At 44.1% G+C, this 18551-nt stretch overlaps 1 protein-coding gene across 1 annotated transcript in view; it reads left to right on the top strand.

Moving 5' to 3' along the window:
• gnmt (glycine N-methyltransferase) overlaps positions 1 to 14951 on the top strand; it is a 79051-nt gene extending 64100 nt beyond the window's left edge. Inside the window, exons 5-6 of the mRNA XM_041187262.1 lie at positions 729 to 850; positions 12587 to 14951. Of these exons, the coding sequence (XP_041043196.1) occupies positions 729 to 850; positions 12587 to 12758 (294 nt within the window). The 3' untranslated portion in view covers positions 12759 to 14951. The remainder of the gene's footprint in view (positions 1 to 728; positions 851 to 12586) is intronic.
• The last annotated feature ends 3600 nt before the right edge of the window (positions 14952 to 18551 follow it).

Genomic DNA, 18551 nt, shown 5'->3' with positions numbered 1-18551 from the left:
ACCAGTCCTCCAATACACAATCTCGCTCAATAGGACTCTGAAATATAGTTGGCCAGAGAACCAAAGGAATGATAAGGAGACACTTTTTTACACTTCAAGTTGCTTTGATCTGTAATGCGTTTCCTAAAAGGGTGATGGAAGCAGATTCAAAAATAACGCTCAGACAGCAATTGAGGATATACTCAACAAGGAATATCTTCAGGGCTATGAGGTGAGAGCAGGGATTAGGACTAATTTCAAAGAGATGGCACAAGCACAATGGGCCAAATGGACTCCTGTACCATATGATTTTATGATATCTCATCAGGTCACAGCACATTGTCATACTTTAGTTTAATTGTCACTGTCATTGGAAGTGTCCATTGTTAAAGCCACACATTTCCAAGTCAGATATAGAAAAGTCAGTCACAAAGTAAAGCTCCCTCTGTTCTACAACAATAGTGCCCACTTCACCAGCATGAACCTTGTGAATTCTATGACAGAGAATGACAATTTAGAAGATTCTCACCTCACTGACCTGGGCTTAGTTCAGACCAAGCTGCAAGTGGGGAAAGGTCTCAATATGTTTGCTATTCCCTTTTGTATTCTGTTAAGCGTTACAAGTGAGAAGATGTACTTCAAGATGTTTGGTGGAGAATTAGTCCTGTTTTTATTACATATTCAAAGAACAGTCACAAGTAGCTAAATCAGTTGAGCAGAACAAACGTTCAGCGGCTTGTGTCTTCCAGAGTGATCTTACCAAAGACATAAACACCTCTGTGCTGTATGTCAACAACAAACCTCACATGGTGACATTGGATTACACTGTTCAGCTCCCAAACCAGGACAACGATGGACATCCAGATGTGAGGTAGGCTTGTGCCCAAGGACAGGAGTAGACAATAGAAACATGAGGAGGAAAAATCAAAATTTAATTTTGAAAAAAAGGAAAAATTTTAAATAAGCTTAATGGAACAGCATCAGCAGTTTTACAGTAGTTCTTTTCTGTGAAATGTTTCTATAATTAAAAGTTCTGCCTTGGCAGGTGTTCACTAAAGGACAAACAACAGAGTCAAACACATGTCTCAAAAACATATTCATATATAATTACCAAGTACATAACAAACACCTTTGGAGTCATTGGCTATTTTCCATTTCCCATTATACTTATTGCCGCTCTCTGTCATTTTTTCAGGCCCACCCATGGGTAAATGCCACTCACCCAGACACCCACCCACCTGTTCATTTCTGATTTGTATGTACTTCCATTCGTGTGACTATTGCCCCTGCTCGATAGCCTGCTCCTTCCTCCGTTTCTAGAGCTGGGCTCTTCAGGTTGTGAAGTTCCCTCCAAACACCTTCACCTCCCCACCCATAGGCAACTTTATTGTTCTTTGTTCGGGATTGATGTTCATAGCTCAGGGTTTGAATGAGGAAGAGTAGCATGCTTGTGACCATTTTTGAACAATGTTTGCTCAGTTTGGATTCCCTGTCTCACATTGGAGCCTGTTCTGTCATTCAATTCGATCATGGCTGATCTAGATCTTAACTCCATCTACATATCTTGGTTCCCCAACCGTTAATACCATTGCCCAACAGAAGTCTAGCAATCCCAGTTTTGCCCAAACCCTCAACAGCTCTTTGAGGGAGAGTGTTTGAGGTTTCCATTACCCTCTGTGGAAATAAGTACTTTCTGACATAACTGCTGAACACTCTGATTTTAATGTTATTTGTCCTTGTTTTGAACTCTGCCAACAGTTCTTGTCCTCTCTCGACACTTGCAAAACAGTTAATCATCTTAAACACTTCAGTTAGATTAACCCTTACTCATCTGAATTCAAACGGTTACAGACCAAGTCTATGCAACCACTTGTCATAATTTGACCATTTCAACCCCAGTATGTGTGCAGAGCTGAACCAGATGGGGTCTAACTATAGCTGTGCACAGTTGTAGCATAACTCTTTTTGTTTTATTCATTCATGAGATGTAGATGTCACTAAGCAAGGCAACATTTCTTCCCTTTGACCTCTTTAAATTACAACCCCCTTGAGATAAAGCCCAACATTCTGAGCGCCTTTAAATTATTTTTTGTCACTGCCTAAAGTGATTTCTGCTCTCAGACCCATAAATCTCTCTTTCTCCAAGCTTCTCAATATTTAGAAAATTCTCTGATCTGTCGTTCTTAGGTCCAAGCTGGATGACTTCACCCTTTCCCATCTGCTCCCATCTGAACTCCGTCTGCTAAAACTTTTTAATCCATACATGAGATGTGGAAGTAACTAACAAAGCCAGGATTTATTATCCATCCCCAATTTACCTCGAGAAGATGGTGGAGAGCTGCCTTCTTGAACCGCTTCAGTCCCTATGGGAGGGGGGTTCCAGGATTTTGACCCAATGACAGTGAAAGAATAGCAAGATAGTTCCAAATCAGGATGGTTTGTGACTTGGAAGGGAACTTGCTGGTAGCTTTGTCCTCATGTGCCTGCTGCCCTTGTTCTTCTAGGTGGTAGAGGTTGCAAGACTGGAAGGTGCTGGTGATGGAGCCTTAGTGAGTTTCTGCAGTACACCTTGCGGATGGTTGCCACCTGTGTTGGTGATGAAGGGAGGTTAAGGTGGTGGATGAAGTGCCAATAAAGTGGTCTGTTTGTTGTGAATGGTTTTGCTTACTTGACTGTTGTAGGAGTTGCACTCATCCAGGCAAGTGGGCAGTATTCCATCACACTCCTGATTTGTGCCTTGTAGATGGTGGACAGGCTTTGGGGAGTCAAGAGTTGGGTTACTTGCTGAAGAATCACAGCTGCTGACCTGCTCTTACAGCCATAATAATAAGTTGACCGGTCCAGTTAAGTTTCTGGTCGTAGGTGACCACTCCATACAGGATGTTAATATTGTGGGGAGAGGCGGGGAGTGGGCAGTGATTAAGCTATTGAATGTCAAGTGGAGGTGGTTGGATTCTGTGTTGTTGGAAATGGTCATTGCCTGGCACTTCTGAGCCCGAGAATGGATTTTGCCTGGATTTTGTCCACTCACTTAATCTATCCTTATCCCTTTGCAACTCACTGCTTCCATCTGCACTAATTCATAACAGTGTAGTGTGAAAACTTATATCTACACAACTCTCTATTCCTCATCCAAATCATTAAAACATATAGTGACCACTTGTGCCCTCAAGTATAAGGTAATAATTTCTGGATTATTACCTGAGCCATGAACAAATTGGAATAGCGTAAATAAGATTAGAGAGTTGAATGTGTGCCTCAAAGACTGGTGTGGGAGAAATGGGTTTTGATTCATGGGGCGCTGGCACCATTGGGGGAAATGGGAGCTGTACCATTAGGACAGTCTTCACCTGAACCGTGCTGGGCACGGTGCTGTGGTGAGTTGTATAACCAGCGCAGTAGAGAGGACCTCAAACTGAATAGTTGGGGTGAGGTATCAAGTGAGGGAAGAATGAATAAATTAAAGAGAGAGAACAAGGCAAGAGAGCAAGGTAGCAATAAGAGAATTGATAAACTGGGTGTGGCAGGAAGGGACAGAGCATACAAACTAAAGAATGCACCAGCAGATAAGGCTAGAGGTTGCAAATATAATAATAAAGACAGAATTAAAGGTGCTCCATCTGAATGCATGCAGCATTCGCAACAAGTTAGATGAATTGACGGCACAAATGGAAGTAAACAGGTACGATGTCATTGCCGCTATGGAAATGTGGCTGCAGAGTGACCAAAGCTGGGAGCTGAATGGTCGGGGGCAGTATTGTCCAACCTTTTCATGCAAGGGGCCACAATTTGATTTTTTTCTCACTCATGGGGCTCTGATGAGCAAAATTGGAAAAGATAAGTTTTGGCGCAATACTAAACCTGAATTTCAATAAAATGTTGAGGTGTGAAGAAAAGAAACAACTTGCTGAGCAAAAAGAAAGCAATGTCAAAGCAATAAAATGACCATTTAAACTAATGAGTAATGAATAAAGACGACCATTAGAGTGTGAGAGGGTCAAACTGTGTTTTTCCGGCCCGCTCTCAGTCTCAGGATACTCATTCACTCACCTTCACCCACACCCACACCCATACCCACCGTGTTCGTTGGCGTGAGTGTGTTGGTGTGTGGAGACAAGGTGAGTGCGAACCCTGAGATTAGGACTGAGTCAGACTCGCTCACACACACGTGCACTGCCTCTTTCTCACACATTTCTCACACAGCATGCACAGGCTCATGCACGCACTCACTCATTCACCCCCACCAGCAGCCAGTTTCTGCTCCCTCCACCAGCAGCCACAAACATGTAGGGCAAAACTTTGCCCTTGATGTGCGGGCTTGGGAAGCCGACCACCGCCCACGATCGGGCCCGGAAGGCAGTTTCACGCGGGTGGGCCAATTAAGGTCCGCCCAGAGTGAAACGTGAGCAGCAGCGCCGAGCGCTGCCTGTGCAAGGAGGGGGAGGCAGTGGAGAGGGCGAGCGAGCCGAGAGCGAACTTCGCTCATGTGCACTTCATTATCTCCCTGAGGCAGAGCGCTGCCTCAGGGAGATGAAGATATGTGAAAAAATACGGTTAAAAACATAAAAATATAATGAAACATGCTATTGATGAAAAAATAAAGCTTTTATTTGATTTTTATTTGCTATTGGAAACCTCACCTCGCCCATGGATTAGACTTCCAAAAAGGTGCAAAGGCTGCTTGACCTTTTTGCCTGCCCATCAACCATAAGGTTGGATGGGCAGCAAAAAGTTTCTATTAATTAACTTTTTAATGGCCTTAATAGGCCTTTTAATTGTCAGCGGGCACGCTGCTGAATTCAGCGACTGAAATATTGCGCAACTGCGCGATGACATCGGGATGCATGCCCAACGTCATTGCGCGACACTTGGTTGGGTCGGGCGTGTGCCCACCTGCTGAGCTAAAAACTTTACCCATAAGATCCTGAGGAGACTTGACAGGGTGAATGTGAAAAGATGTTTTTTTTACTGTATTTAACTTAAAGTAATAGTTTCTTTTTTCAACTAGAGGCATGGCAGGGCAGCTCAGTCCCATGTTATGCACCGCCTGCAACATGTGGGAGGCCCTAGACACTCCTTGCGCTCTGACTGACCACATGTGCAGGATGTGCCGCCAGCTGCAGCTACTTGAGCTCTGGGTTTCGGAGCTTGAGCAGCAGCTGGAGGCACTGAGGTGCACCCATGAGGCTGAGAGTTTCATGGATAGCACATTTTTAGATGTGATCACCCCACAGCTTACACAAGTGCATTCAGAGAGGGAATGGGTGCCCTTTGGTCAGAAGGAAGGTGTCCGGCAGTTAATCAGGAAACCCCAGGGTGCATCTCACTCGAGAACTGTTTTTCTGTGTTGGAAAACGGTGAGAGTGACGGTTCCTCTGGTGAGTGCAGCCACACTCATGGCGCTGTGAGTAGCTCAGCTGTACAGGAGGAGAGGAATAAGAGGGGAAGGGCAATAGTGGTAGGAGCTTCGATAGTAAGGGGAACAGACAGGCATTTCTGCGGTTGTAGACGTGACTCCAGGATGATAGGTTGCTTCCCTGGTGCGAGGGTCAAGGATGTCACTGAACGGCTGCAGGGCATTCTAAAGGGGGAGGGCAAACAGACATAGATCATGGTATATATTGGTACCAACGACATAAGTAGAAAGAGGGATGAAGTCCTGCAAGCAGAATTTAGGGAGCTAGAATGCAGATTAAAAAATAGAACCTCAAAGGTAGTAATCTCCGGTGCCTTGTGCTAGTGAGTATAGAAATAGGTTAGTCCAGATAAGTGTGTAGCTGGAGAGATGGTGCAGGAAGGAGGGCTTTAGATTTCTGGGACATTCGGACAGTTTCTGGGGTTGGTGAGACCTGTCTGTACAAGGCGCCTGAGTTGCACCTGAACTGGAATGGAACCTACATCCTTGCAGGAAGGTTTGCTAGTGCTGTTGGGGAGGGTTTAAACTAACATGGCAAGGGGATGGGATCCTGAAAGGAGGTTCAGCAGGGGGAGATGCACAGCCAAAATTAGAAGTGAGAGCAAGTGAGTCTGGAAGGCATAGAAATTATAGGCCAGTTAAGGCACAAGGGAGTTTGATGGTATTTATTGTAATGCAAAGAGTCTGACAAATAAGGCAGATGAGTTGAGGGTGCAAATTAACACATGGAAGTATGATGTCATTGCTGTCACAGAGACATGGTTGAGAGAGGGGCAGGATTGGCAACTGAATATTCCAGGATATAGGGTCTTCAGGCGAGACAGGGAAGGAGATAAAAGAGGTGGGGGTATCGCAATATTGATCAAGGAATTAATTACAGCAGTAAGGAGGGATGGTATCTTAGAAGGCTCCTCAAATAAAGCCATATGGGTAGAACTGAAAACCAAAAAAGGAGCAAACACATTGCTGGGAGTGTACTATAGGCCCCTAAACAATCAGAAAGAAATAGAAGAGCAGATATACAGGCAAATTTCAGACAAGTGTAAAAATAATAGGGTAGTAATAGTGGGGGATTTCAACTTCCCCAACATTAACTGGGTTAGTCATAGTGTGATATGTTTAGAGGGAGCAGAATTCTTGAAATGCATCCAGGAGAGCTTTTTAAGCCAGTGTGTGGAAGGTCCTATAAGAGACTTAATTTTAGGGAATGAAGCTGGGCAAGTGGTGGAGGTATCAGCGGGGGAGCATTTTGCAGATAGTGATCATAACTCTGTTAAATTCAAGGTTGTTATGGAAAAGGACAAGGATGGGCCAGAAATCAGAGTTCTAAGTTGGGGGAAGGCCAATTTTAATAAGATTAGATATGATTTAGCTCGCGTGGACTGGGAGCATCTACTTTTAGGTAAATCTGTGTCAGAACAGTGAGACTCATTCAAGAAGGAAAAAGGGAGAGTACAGGGCCAACATATTCCAGTAAAGACAAAGGGTGGGACCAACAAACCCAGGGAACCCGAGGGATATACAGGATTGGATAAAGAGAAAAAGGGAGGCTTATGGCAGATACCGAGAGCTCAAAACAGCAGAAGCCCTAGATGAGTATAGAATGTGTAGGGGGGAGCTTAAAAACGAAATTAGGAAAGCAAAAAGGGGGCATGAAAAAACATTGGCTGGTAAAATAAAGGAAAATCCAAAGTTATTTTACAAGTACATTAAGAGTAAGAGGATAACTAGGGAAAGAGTATGGCCCATTGAGGACCTTAGTAGTAATTTGTGTGTGGAGCCGGAAGATGTAGGTAAGGTTCTAAATGAATACTTTGTGTCGGTATTCATAAGTGAGAGGGACAACGTGGGTCTGGAAATCAGGCAGAAGGACTGTGATATAATTAAAGAAATTAGCATAGAAAGGGAGGAGGTTCTAAGTGGTCTGGCAGGCTTAAAAGTAGATAAACCTCCAGGCTCAGATGAAATGTATCCCAGACTGTTGAGTGAGGCAAGGGAGGAGATAGCAGAGGTGCTGGCAATAATTTTCAATACCTCTCTGGCCATAGGAGAGTTGCCAGCGGACTGGAGGACAGCCAATGTGGTACTGTTATTCAAGAAAGGAGGAAGGGATAAACCAGGGAACTTCAGGCCAGTCAGTCTAATCTCAGCGGTGGGGAAACTACTGGAAGCAATTCTGAGGGACAGAATTAATTACACTTGGAGAGGCAGAGATTAATCAAGGACAGTCAGCATGGTTTTGTTAAGGGGAGGTCATGTCTGACCAATTTGATTGAATTTTTCGAAGAGGTGACCAGGTGTGTAGATGAGGGCAATGCATTTGACGAAGTCTACTTGGATTTCAGCAAGGCTGTTGGTAAGGTCCCGAATGGGAGACTGATAATGAAGGTAAGAGCCCATGGGATCCAAGGCAACTTGGCAAATTGGATCCAGAATTGGCTGAGCTGCAGGATGCAGAGGGTGATGGTCGAGAGGTGTTTTTGTGACCGGATGCCTGTGTCCAGTGGGGTTCCAAAGGGATCAGTGTTGGGTCCCTTGCTGTTTGTGGTATGTTTAAATGATTTAGACTTGAATGTAGGAGGGTTGATCAGTAAGTTTGCAGATGACACCAAAATTGGTGAGGTGGTAAATAGTGAGGAGGATATAGATGGGCTGGTTAGATTGGCTGATCAGTGGCAAATGGAATTCAATACGGATAAGTGTGAAGTGATGCACTTTGGCAGGACAAACAAGGCACGGGAATACACGATGAGTGTTACGACCCTGGGAAGTACCAAGGAGGGACCTTGGTGCGCATGTCCTCTGGTCCCTTAAGGTAGCAGGACAGATAGATAAGGTGGTTAAGAACGCACATGGGATAATTGCCTTTATTAGCTGAGGCATAGAATATAAGAGGAGGGAGGTTATGCTGGAACTGTATAAAACGCTGGTTAGGCCACAGCTAGAGTATTGCGTACGATTCTGCTATTGGCATTATAGGAAGGATGTGATTGCACGGGAGTGCAGAGGAGATTTACCAGGATGTTGCCTGGGCTGGAGAGTTTTAGTTATGAGCAGAGATTTGATCGACTGGGGTTATTTTCCCTGGAGCAGAGGAGATTGAGGGGCGACGTGATTGAGGTGTATAAAATTATGAGGGGCATTGATAGGGTAGACAGGAATGAACTTTTCCCCTTGATGGAGTGATCAATAACCAGGGGGCATAGATTTAAGGTAAGGGGCAGGAGGTTTAGAGGGGATGTGAGGGAGAAATTTTTCACTCAGAGAATGGTGGGAATCTGGAACTCACTGCCTGAAAGGGTGGTAGAGGCAGAAACCCTCATAACATTTAAGAAGTATTTGGATGTGCACTTGCAATGCCAGGGCATACAAGGCTATGGGCCTAGTGCTGGAAAATGGGATTAGAATAGTTAGGTAATTGCTTGACCATTGCAGACTCAATGGGCCGAAGGGGCTTTTTCTGTGCTGGAGACCTCGATGATTCTAATAGTTCCTCTTGTAGGAGGATCTAGAATGGGGTCAGCTTCCAAATAAGGGGTCATCCATTTAGGACATGGATGAGGACATTTTTTTTTTCTCCGAGGGTTGTGAGACTTTGGAATTCTCTTGCTGAAATGGTGGTTGAGGCAGAGCCCTTGAATAACTTTAAGGCAGAGGGAGACAGATTCCTCATAAGTAAGGGAGTGAAATGTTATCCGGGGTAGGTAGGAATATGAAGTTAAAATCAGATCAGCCATGATCGTATTGAATGGCGAAGCAGGCTCAAGGGGCCGGGTAGCCTGTTCATGCTCCGAATTCGTATGTTCATATGTATGTCTCCCCCCAACCCCCGGCAGCCACTGCGTCCCCTTCCCTCCCCGGCAGCCAGTCCGTCCCCTGCCCCCCTGGCAGCCACTCTGTCCCCCATCCCGGCATTTGGATTTTCATAAAACTTTCAATAAGGGCTCACACAGGGGATTAGTAATCAAGAAAATGATACTTGGGGTGAGAAGATTATTCTATGAGAAGATTATTTGGATTATACTGAATCTATATTCCCTAGGATCTAGAAGAATAAGAGGAGAGTCATTGAAACATATAAAATTCATAAGGAGTTTGATAGGATAAATGTTGTGTAGGTGTTTCCCCTCATTGTGGAGTCTGGAACTAGAGGTTACAGTCTCAGAATAAGAGGGGTCAGCCATTTAACACTGAAATGAGGAGAGATTTCTTCGTTCAAATAGTTGTGAATCTTTGGAATTTTGAACTGTGGCTACTCAGTTGTTGAATGTATTCAAGATAGAGATCATTAGACTTTTGGATGCATTTGGCTGATTATACTGAATTGCAGAGCAGGCCCAAAGACCTACTCCCACTCCCATTTCTCATGATCTTATGCTCCCTTCTTGTGGTTCTAATTACTTTCATCTCGCTTTGCTGTATGTCGTATCTCTCCCAGTGCTTTTGCATAAGCCCTTATACTTTCATACAATGTTCCACTTTGTTTGTTGACCAAGGTTGCTTAATTACACAAATATAGCTCTTGCCCTTTGTGGGTATGCACAGGTCTTGTAACCCACCAAATATTTCTTGGAAATATTTAGTCACAGTTTTGTCAGTTAGTAGTTCTGCCCAGGCTACTGTGGCCAGTTTCCCACTATCCCTCCAAAGCCAGCCTTGCCTAAGTTTAAATCGTTTGTTCATGACTCGCCCTTATCCTTCTCAAATCTAAGATGAAATTCTAATATATTATGGTCACTGTTGGTTAATTGTTAACTTACCATTAGATCACTGTCCAGTTGAAGCTCATTGCATATCACAAAATCTAATATGACTTTTTGGCTTATTACTTTATGAAATTATTGTTCCAGGAATGTGTCCCATACGCTCATGAAATTTGGAGCCTTTGGGACTTGAACTACCCCTGAAATTTAAGTTAGTTGGTAGCAGGTTAGGGTGTATAAAAGGCCCACCTTGGTTCTGTGGAACTTCTTCCCAGTTAAAGTAAAAACTGAAAGACCCTCCAGCCCTCACCCCTCAAATCCCCCCACTTCCACTTGCACCCCATGCCCCATTCATGCTACCTCAAGCCCCCCACCCACTATGGCCGCTCATTCCCCCATGCCAAGCTATGCTCCTCCACCCACCACACATGGCCTCCCCATGCCCCCTATGTCAAACTGGCACTTCCTTGTCTAGTGACTCACTATATACTTTATAGAACCAATGCACCCTATAGTGACAATAGGATGTATAACAAAAAGCTTTTAAAAAGTCTTTCACTCCTAGCTTTCCACTCTGTTAAAATAAAGTCTGTTCACAACAGGGCAATAAAAATGTCAAACTTCAATTTCAACAGACTAATTAATTCCTGGGCTCTCAGCCAAGCCTTGTTATATATTCTTGGTTGTGAGCTCAGACATCCATTAGAATACTAAAACACCTGAGCCCCAGATTAAAACATGGCTTGATCGACAGCTTTGGCTCTCTGATTTCTGCTGTTAGTTTCACAATGTTTATTCACACAAGGTTAAGAGGTTTCAAGTGCTTGCAGTTTCAGCTATTGAAACTTTAAAGGGCCTGGATGACTGCCACTTTTATTGCACTATAGTAAAATGACTTTTTTTAACATAGTGTAAAGCTATGAATAAATGACTTTTATTTTAAAGTTTTTGTTCACACATTCTATTATCACTACAGGGGTCATTGTTTCTATACAGTGTATACTGGGTCAATGGACACGGATGTCCCGCAGTTTGGCACAGGGGGCATGAACTGTGTGGGGTGGATGGGGTACATGCCTTGGCAATTGGCTATCGGGGCCATAGCGGGTGGGTGGAAGGGCACAGCTTCGAATTGGGGAATGAGGGGCCATAGGAGATGGGTGGGAGGCATACTTTGGCATGGAGGCATGAGGGACTGTAGGGATTAGAAGGGATCTTACCTTGGCATGGGGGCATGGGGGGCATGATGTGGACCTTTTGAACTTACCTTTTTAAAGATCCTCTCATGCAGACTATGGTTCGAAACACATCAGAAGTGCTGTGCACCTCCACTCACTGAAAACCTGGCCCGCCTCCATGAAAATTGCAGAGGACTGGGACACGTCTATCCTCACTATGGAGCTGGCCAGGCCAGGAGTGTCAGCTTTTAACCCGAACCAGCCTGCACCCTTAAAAGGCACACCTGAAAATTGGAAACCCTATGAATGGGCTGGGCATTCTGGAATCGCGCCCCAGCTGACACTCTCAAGGGCCCCTGAGTCACCCAACTTGGTGAAAATCGTGCTCTGTGTGTTGAAACCCCACTCCAAGATTTGAGCACAAAAATCAAGACTGACTCTCTAATGCAGTATTGAGGGAGTGCTGTACTGTCAGGGGTGCCATCTTCCAGATCAGGTGTTAAACCAAGGCCCTGGTTGCCTTTTTGGGTTGATTCTAAGGCATTATTTTGTAAAAGAACAGAGGAGGTACCTCCATGTCCTGGCCAATATTTCTCTCTCATTTCAACATCACCAAAAAATCTAAATTACCTGGTCATTTTCACAGTACTGTTGGGAGAGTTTGTTGTGTGCAAATTGGTTGTTGTATTTCCTGCATTACAACAGTGACTACTTGAAAAGTACATCATTGACTGTAAAGTGCTCTCGGACAGCCTTTGGTCATGAGAACCACTAGATAAATGCAAGTCTTTCTTACTACTCTGCTTTTGCAGTAAGGTTCTCTGATTTCTGTGCTAATGTATCCTGCAGCTGCAACTTTATCACTGCTGTAAACAAAATCCACAAAGATTTGCATTAATTCATCAATCCTAACTTTCACATTTCGTACTGCCTGCTCACATATGTTGATATGCTCTCTTTATAATGCTGAAAAAGTGCCCTTTATCCATATTGGTGCTCGTCCTTCTCTTATCTACATGTACTTTTGAAAGACCTTATAATCTGGAATATTTATCTGCTGGCCATGCTCAGCTTGTAGCCAAGCCTCAGTGATGACACTGCAGCACTGCACCCCAGTATCCTTCTGGTTGTGTTTGCACTTCTAAATCACTTGTGTTAATCCCCAAGGCTATGTGTTTTGGGTTTGGACCCCGTAACATAGTCTTTCACCATTTACATTAATAAGCAACAAAGGCTGGCATTCTTTTTTAATGATTGATTCATCGCAATGCAACCCAATGAAATCTTTTATCCCTTTGTCTCTCCCTCAGCACCTTCCGCCTGTCCTACTATCCTCACCGCGTGGAAGCTTTCACCGAGCTACTGAAGAATGCTTTCCAAGGAAAATGTCAGCACAACTTGTACGGTGACTTTAAACCCCACAAGCTCGGCCAAGATTGTGCTCCATGCTATTTTATCCATGTCATGAAGAAGACTGCTTGAGCACCGTCTCTCCAGCAAGATTGAGACTTTGACCCTGGAAACCCCAGGGGTAGAAAATGTGCAGTTACAGAACAACAGCAACAAAAAGAAAAAATGCATGGAGGGAAAGAGTAAGACCAAAAACAGAACTGGGGGGGGGGGGGGGGGATAAAACATTATTGTAGCAGGTTGTATGTTCATGTCTTTTAATTAGCAATTGGTGTAAATCATGGAAAGGATAACCACTATAATTATATTGTAATTAGTAAAAGCATAACTGACTGTGTTGGCTGTTGTCCCTGTACCAGACCCAGACCCAAAGCTGCCAATATCGGCCAAATGTTGGAGTGATATTCATAATCAGAAAGAAGGACTGCACTCCACTCACCCTCCTCCCCTCCCCCCACCGACCAACTCCCATCTCCTGAAAGTGGTGATGCCAGGCAGGCAACAGATCAGTGTGAACCACAAGCCCCTCGCGCTGTGCCCAGGAGTCTTAATCTGTGAGGCAAGAAAGCAAATGTACACACATTCATCCATTGTTGCCCAGTGAGAACTGCTAATTTAACCCAAGATTTTCCAATATTTAAATGTTTACTTTAGCACGTGATGGGAACACTTCTGCGGTTCTGTGATGCTGCTTCAATTGTCTTGTGAGTCAAGGAAGATGAGTTGAGCCACAGAAGTTGCACCATATCCACCAGAAAACCTCAGCTTGTCCAACAATCCACCTCAGCAAAGATGAAGTGAGCTCTTTCACAAGATTGTGTTTGTTCCTCAAGGGCATGAGTGTGCAAACTGATTTTGAAGTTGCTGTCAGACTGTTTGATTGGCCATTGTATGAACAAGAAAAACACAGTGCCAGAAACTACCAACTTGTATCGCAAGAGAGCTACAATGAAAAAAGACCAATGACCCATCTTAGCACATCCATCCAGAAACCAATCCTACAGACCACCCATCACAGCATCCAACTGCTTATTAAATAATTACTACTATTTTTATCCCCAACTACCCCACTTGTAAGTCCTTTCCCAAATGTTGATCACTCTTTGTGTGACTAATTTCGTGACTTCAATGCTAATTTTCCCTTTGCCTCTTTAACCCAGTGACCCCATGCCCCCAACTTGTCGTGCCCTGCTTTAGTTTTCCAGACATATGTTTTCTTTACTAGTCACTATCTTCAATATTTCTAAGTGCTTCCTTTTCCAGCAAGGAAGCCATCCTGTCTCATAATTCAGCTCATGTCCCCAGGGACCAGCCTTACATAGTGTATCCTGGGATTAAGAAGCTCCCTTGTTGCCTTTGTGACAAAAATAATGTTAAGGTATGGTGTGGTTACAGTACAGAAAAGTTGCAGTGTGACATCCTCCAATTTATTGTATTTTGGCTAAATAGTTCACCATGCTATAGGAGTGAGCCGACCAGTTGACAGCAATGTTTAGCATCAAACCTGTCATGTTTGAGAATGTAAAATCACTGAGGCTTGCAGGCCCAAATGACAACACGCACTTTTTAAGCCTATAACAATTATTATTATTAGTGTTGCTATTGAAAAGCACCATGAAACTTCTCAGGCATGAACTCTAACCTGATGCATTGTGAAGAAATGAATATACTTGCTGTACATCAGAGATTCCTGTTTCTGACTATGGTTGATACAAACTGTGGTTCATGTTTGGTTATTTAAAGGTAGAGCCTTTATTGTCCAATCTTGAGTCCCCGGCACTCATCCATACTCAGTAGAGCCTGAAATATAAAATCCAGGGCCTGGGCTATTTTCTCCCTCATCCTTTCATTTCATCACTGACCTCTTGCTTGGCTGGAGCCTCTGGGTTTTGGTTGTTCCAGGTCTATGAGCTACCTGTTATCACATATTGAGCACAAAGCTTGCTGACTCTGTTGTAATGAGACTCGAACCCAAAACTGCACAGTCTACTGAGGGGATGCACTGCTAACTTCGTTCTCATTTTGAGCCAAGAAGGTGGCATGCCATATTAGATTTAGTAAAGAGTGTGCAGCCAGATTTAGCTAACAGCATACCACTGTGTAAACAAGTCAATGAAGGAATGTCAAGGAAGGAACAAGTCAAGGAATGAAACCGGATGGACCATCTGGCAAGGACCTAGACACCGGAAATGACAACAGCAAACTCAGCTCTGTCGACCCTGCAAAGTCCTCCTTACTAACATCAGTGACACTTGTGCCAAAATTGGGAGAGCTGTCTCATAGACTAGTCAGGCAACAGCTTGACGTAGAGGGAAAAACATACTTGACCTCATCCTCACCAACCCGCCTACCGCAGATGCACTTGTCCATGACAGTACTGGTAGGAGTGACCACTACAGTCCTTGTGGAGGCAAAGTCCTGTCTTCACATCGAGGATACCCTCCATTGTTGTGTGGCACTACCGCCATGCTAATTGAAATAGACTTCAAACAGATCTAGCAACTCAAGAATGGGAAACCATGAGGTGCTGTGGGCCATCAGCAGCAGCAGAATTGTACTCAAACATAATCTGTAACCACATGGCCCGGCATATCCCCCACTCTACCATTACCATCAAGCCAGGGGATCAACCCTGGTTCAATGAGGAGTGCAAAATCAGGCATACTTAAAAATGAGGTGTCAACCGGTGAAGCTACAACACAGGGCTACTTGCATGCCAAACAGCATAAGCAGCAAGTGATAGGCAGAGCTAAATGATTGCACTACCAACTCTGCAGTCCAGCCATATCCAATTGTATATGGTGGTGGACAATTAAATAACTCTCTGGAGGAGGAGGATCTAAAAATATCCCCATCCTCAATGATGGAGGAGCTCAGCACATCAGTGCAAAAGATCATTTGCAACAATCTTCAGCCAGAAGTGCCAAGTGGGTGATCCATCTCTGCCTCCTCCAGAGTTCCCCAGCATCACAGGTGCCCATCTTCAGCCAATTCAATTCACTCCTTATGATATCAAGAAATGGCTGAAGGCAATGGATACTGCAAAGACTATGGGCCCTGACAGCATTCTGGTAATAGAATCGAAGACCTGTGCTCCAGAACTTTTATGCCCCTAGCCAAATTGTTCCAGTACAGCTACAACATAGGCATCTACCTGGCAATGTGGAAAATTATCCAGGTATGCCCTTGTTATGACATATCTGACGATGTGTGCTATGCAGGTCAAATCCACGAGGGAAACTTGATCACGCTATCATAACAGTTTTGTAATTTGTATTTATTTTGGGATGCGTGCCCTGAATTCAGAAGTAATAAGCCCATCAAGACTGCAGAGATGTTTTAGAAAACTAAATTAAATATTTTGATCAAGATTTCAAGCATAAACATAGGTCTACAAATTAGTCCTATAGTAACTCCTAAAACCTCTAATTAATTTGGCTTCCAGTTACACCCCCGTTAATGCAACAGTAAAAAAAAAAGATTTTAAACAGATCCAAACAATACCTTGGGCTGTAGAATCCAAAATGGCTTTTCCAAGTTTCGGTTTCAGTAGACAGTAAGCTTAATGCACAAATACTGGAGGCCTCTCACACTTCTGTTAGATCTTACAATGCCTTCCCTGACACACAGCCTCATTCTCCTTTATACATGTTTCTCCCTTTTAATGTAAATTCCATTGTTCCTATATGTCTTTGCAATTTTATCCTTCTCATAATATAAATCATTTCATGGTGCTTAAATTGTCAGTAACCTTTGGGAAAAAAAAATAAACACACTGCTTGGCCTAGCTTCTCTTGCTCGGTGTAAACATCCTACCATCTCTTTGAGATTCAAACTGCCCTGATTTATCTAAAAATGGAAATTCTCCTCATTTTACATTCTAAGATTTCAACCATGTTTACATATTTTGCATTTCAGGAGTTCCTCAGGATAGTGTCCTAGACCCAACCATCTTCAGCTGCTCATCAATGACTTTCCTTCCATCATAAAGTGGGGATGTTTGCTGTTTATTGCATAATATTCAGCACCATTCGCAGTCAATGTCCAAATGCAGAAAGACCTGGACAATATCCAAGCTTGGGTTGACAAGTGCTAAGTAATGTTCGCGCCACTCAGGTTTCAGGCAATGTCCATCTCCAACAAGAGAGTTTCTAACCATCACCACTTGACATTCAATGGCATTACCATTGCTGAATTTCCCACTATTGGCATCCTGGGGTTACCATTGGCCAGAAACTGAACTGGACTAGCCATATCAATACTGTGGCTATATGAGCAGGTCAGAGGCTAGGAATTCTGTGGTGAGTATATCACCTCCTGACTCCCCAAAGCCTGTCCACCATCTACAAGGCACAAATCAGGAGTGTGATGGAATACTCCTCACTTGCCTGGATGAATGCAGCTCCAACAACACTCAAGAAGTTTGACACCATCCAGGACAAAGCAGCCCACTTGATTGGCACCACATCCACAAACATTCACTCCCTCCATCATCAATACACAGTAGCAGCAGTGTGTACCATCTACAAGATGCACTGCAGGAATTCACCAAGGCTCCTTAGACAGCACAACACATGACCATTATCATCTAGAAGGAGAAGGGCGGCAACCATATTGGAACATGACCACCTGGAGTTCCCCTCCAAGCCACTTGGATTCAGCGATCATAATGACATTGAATGTCAGAGGGCGACAGTTAGATTTTCTCTTGTTGGAGATGGTCATTACCTGGCACTTGTGTGGCAAGAATGTTACTTGCCACTTGTCAGCCCAATCCAGGCCTTGCTACATTTGGGCATGGACTGCTGCAGTATCTGAGGAGTCACAAATGGTACTGAACATTGTGCAATCATCAGCGAACATCCCCACTTCTGACCTTATGGTGGAGGGAAGGTCATTGATGAAGCAGATGGAAATTTGTTTTTATTCATTCATGGGATGTGGGCTTTGCTGGCTGGGTCAGCATTTATTTCCCTTCCCTAGTTGGCGTTGAGAAGGTTTGGTGAGCTGCCTTCTTGAAGCGCTGCAGTACATGTGGAGTAATTACACCCACAGTGCTGTTAGGAAGGGAATTCCAGGATTTTGACCCAGTGACAGTGGAGGAACAGCGATATATTTCCAAGTCAGGATGGTGAGTGACTTGGAGGGGAACTTCCAGGTGGTGGTATTCCCATATATGTGCTGTCCTTGTCCTTCGAGACAGTAGTCACAGTGAACTTATGATGGAAGGAAGGTCATTGATGAAGCAGCTGAAGATGATTGGGCCAAGGACACTACTCTGAGGAACTCCATCAGTGATGTCCTGGAACTGAGATGACTGACCTCCAATAACCACAACTATCTTCCTTTGTGCTAGGTATGACTCCAGCCAGTGGAGAGGTTTCCCTCTGATTCCCGTTGACCTCAGGTTTGCTAAGTCTCTTTGGCGCCATACTCAGTCAAATGCAGCCTTGATGTCAAGGATAGTCACTCTCACCTCACCTCAGGAGTTAAGCTCTTTATTGCATGTTTGAACCAAGGCTGTTATTTTTTTTATTCGTTCATGGGATGTGGGCACCCTCACTTGGCCAGCATTTTATTGCCCATCCCTTGTTCAGAGGGCATTCTTTTTAAGAGTCAACCACATTGCTGTGGTCTGGAGTCACATGTCGGCCAGACCAGGTAAGGACGACGGATTTCCTTCCCTAAAAGACATTAGTGAACCGGTTGGGTTCTTACAACCATTGGCAATGGTTTTGTGGTCATCATCAGACTTTTATTGGATCCAAATTTCACCATCTGCCATGTTGGGATTTGAACCCAGTTCTCCAGAGAATTACCCTAGGTCTCTGGAATACTAGTCCAGTGACAATACCACTGCCACCG

The sequence above is a fragment of the Carcharodon carcharias genome, chromosome 5 (genome assembly GCF_017639515.1).
Source record: "Carcharodon carcharias isolate sCarCar2 chromosome 5, sCarCar2.pri, whole genome shotgun sequence".
NCBI classification, from domain to species: Eukaryota; Metazoa; Chordata; class Chondrichthyes; order Lamniformes; family Lamnidae; genus Carcharodon; species Carcharodon carcharias.
The sequence above is the reverse complement of the archived record's forward strand: the minus strand, read 5'-3'. Positions and strand labels throughout refer to the sequence as shown.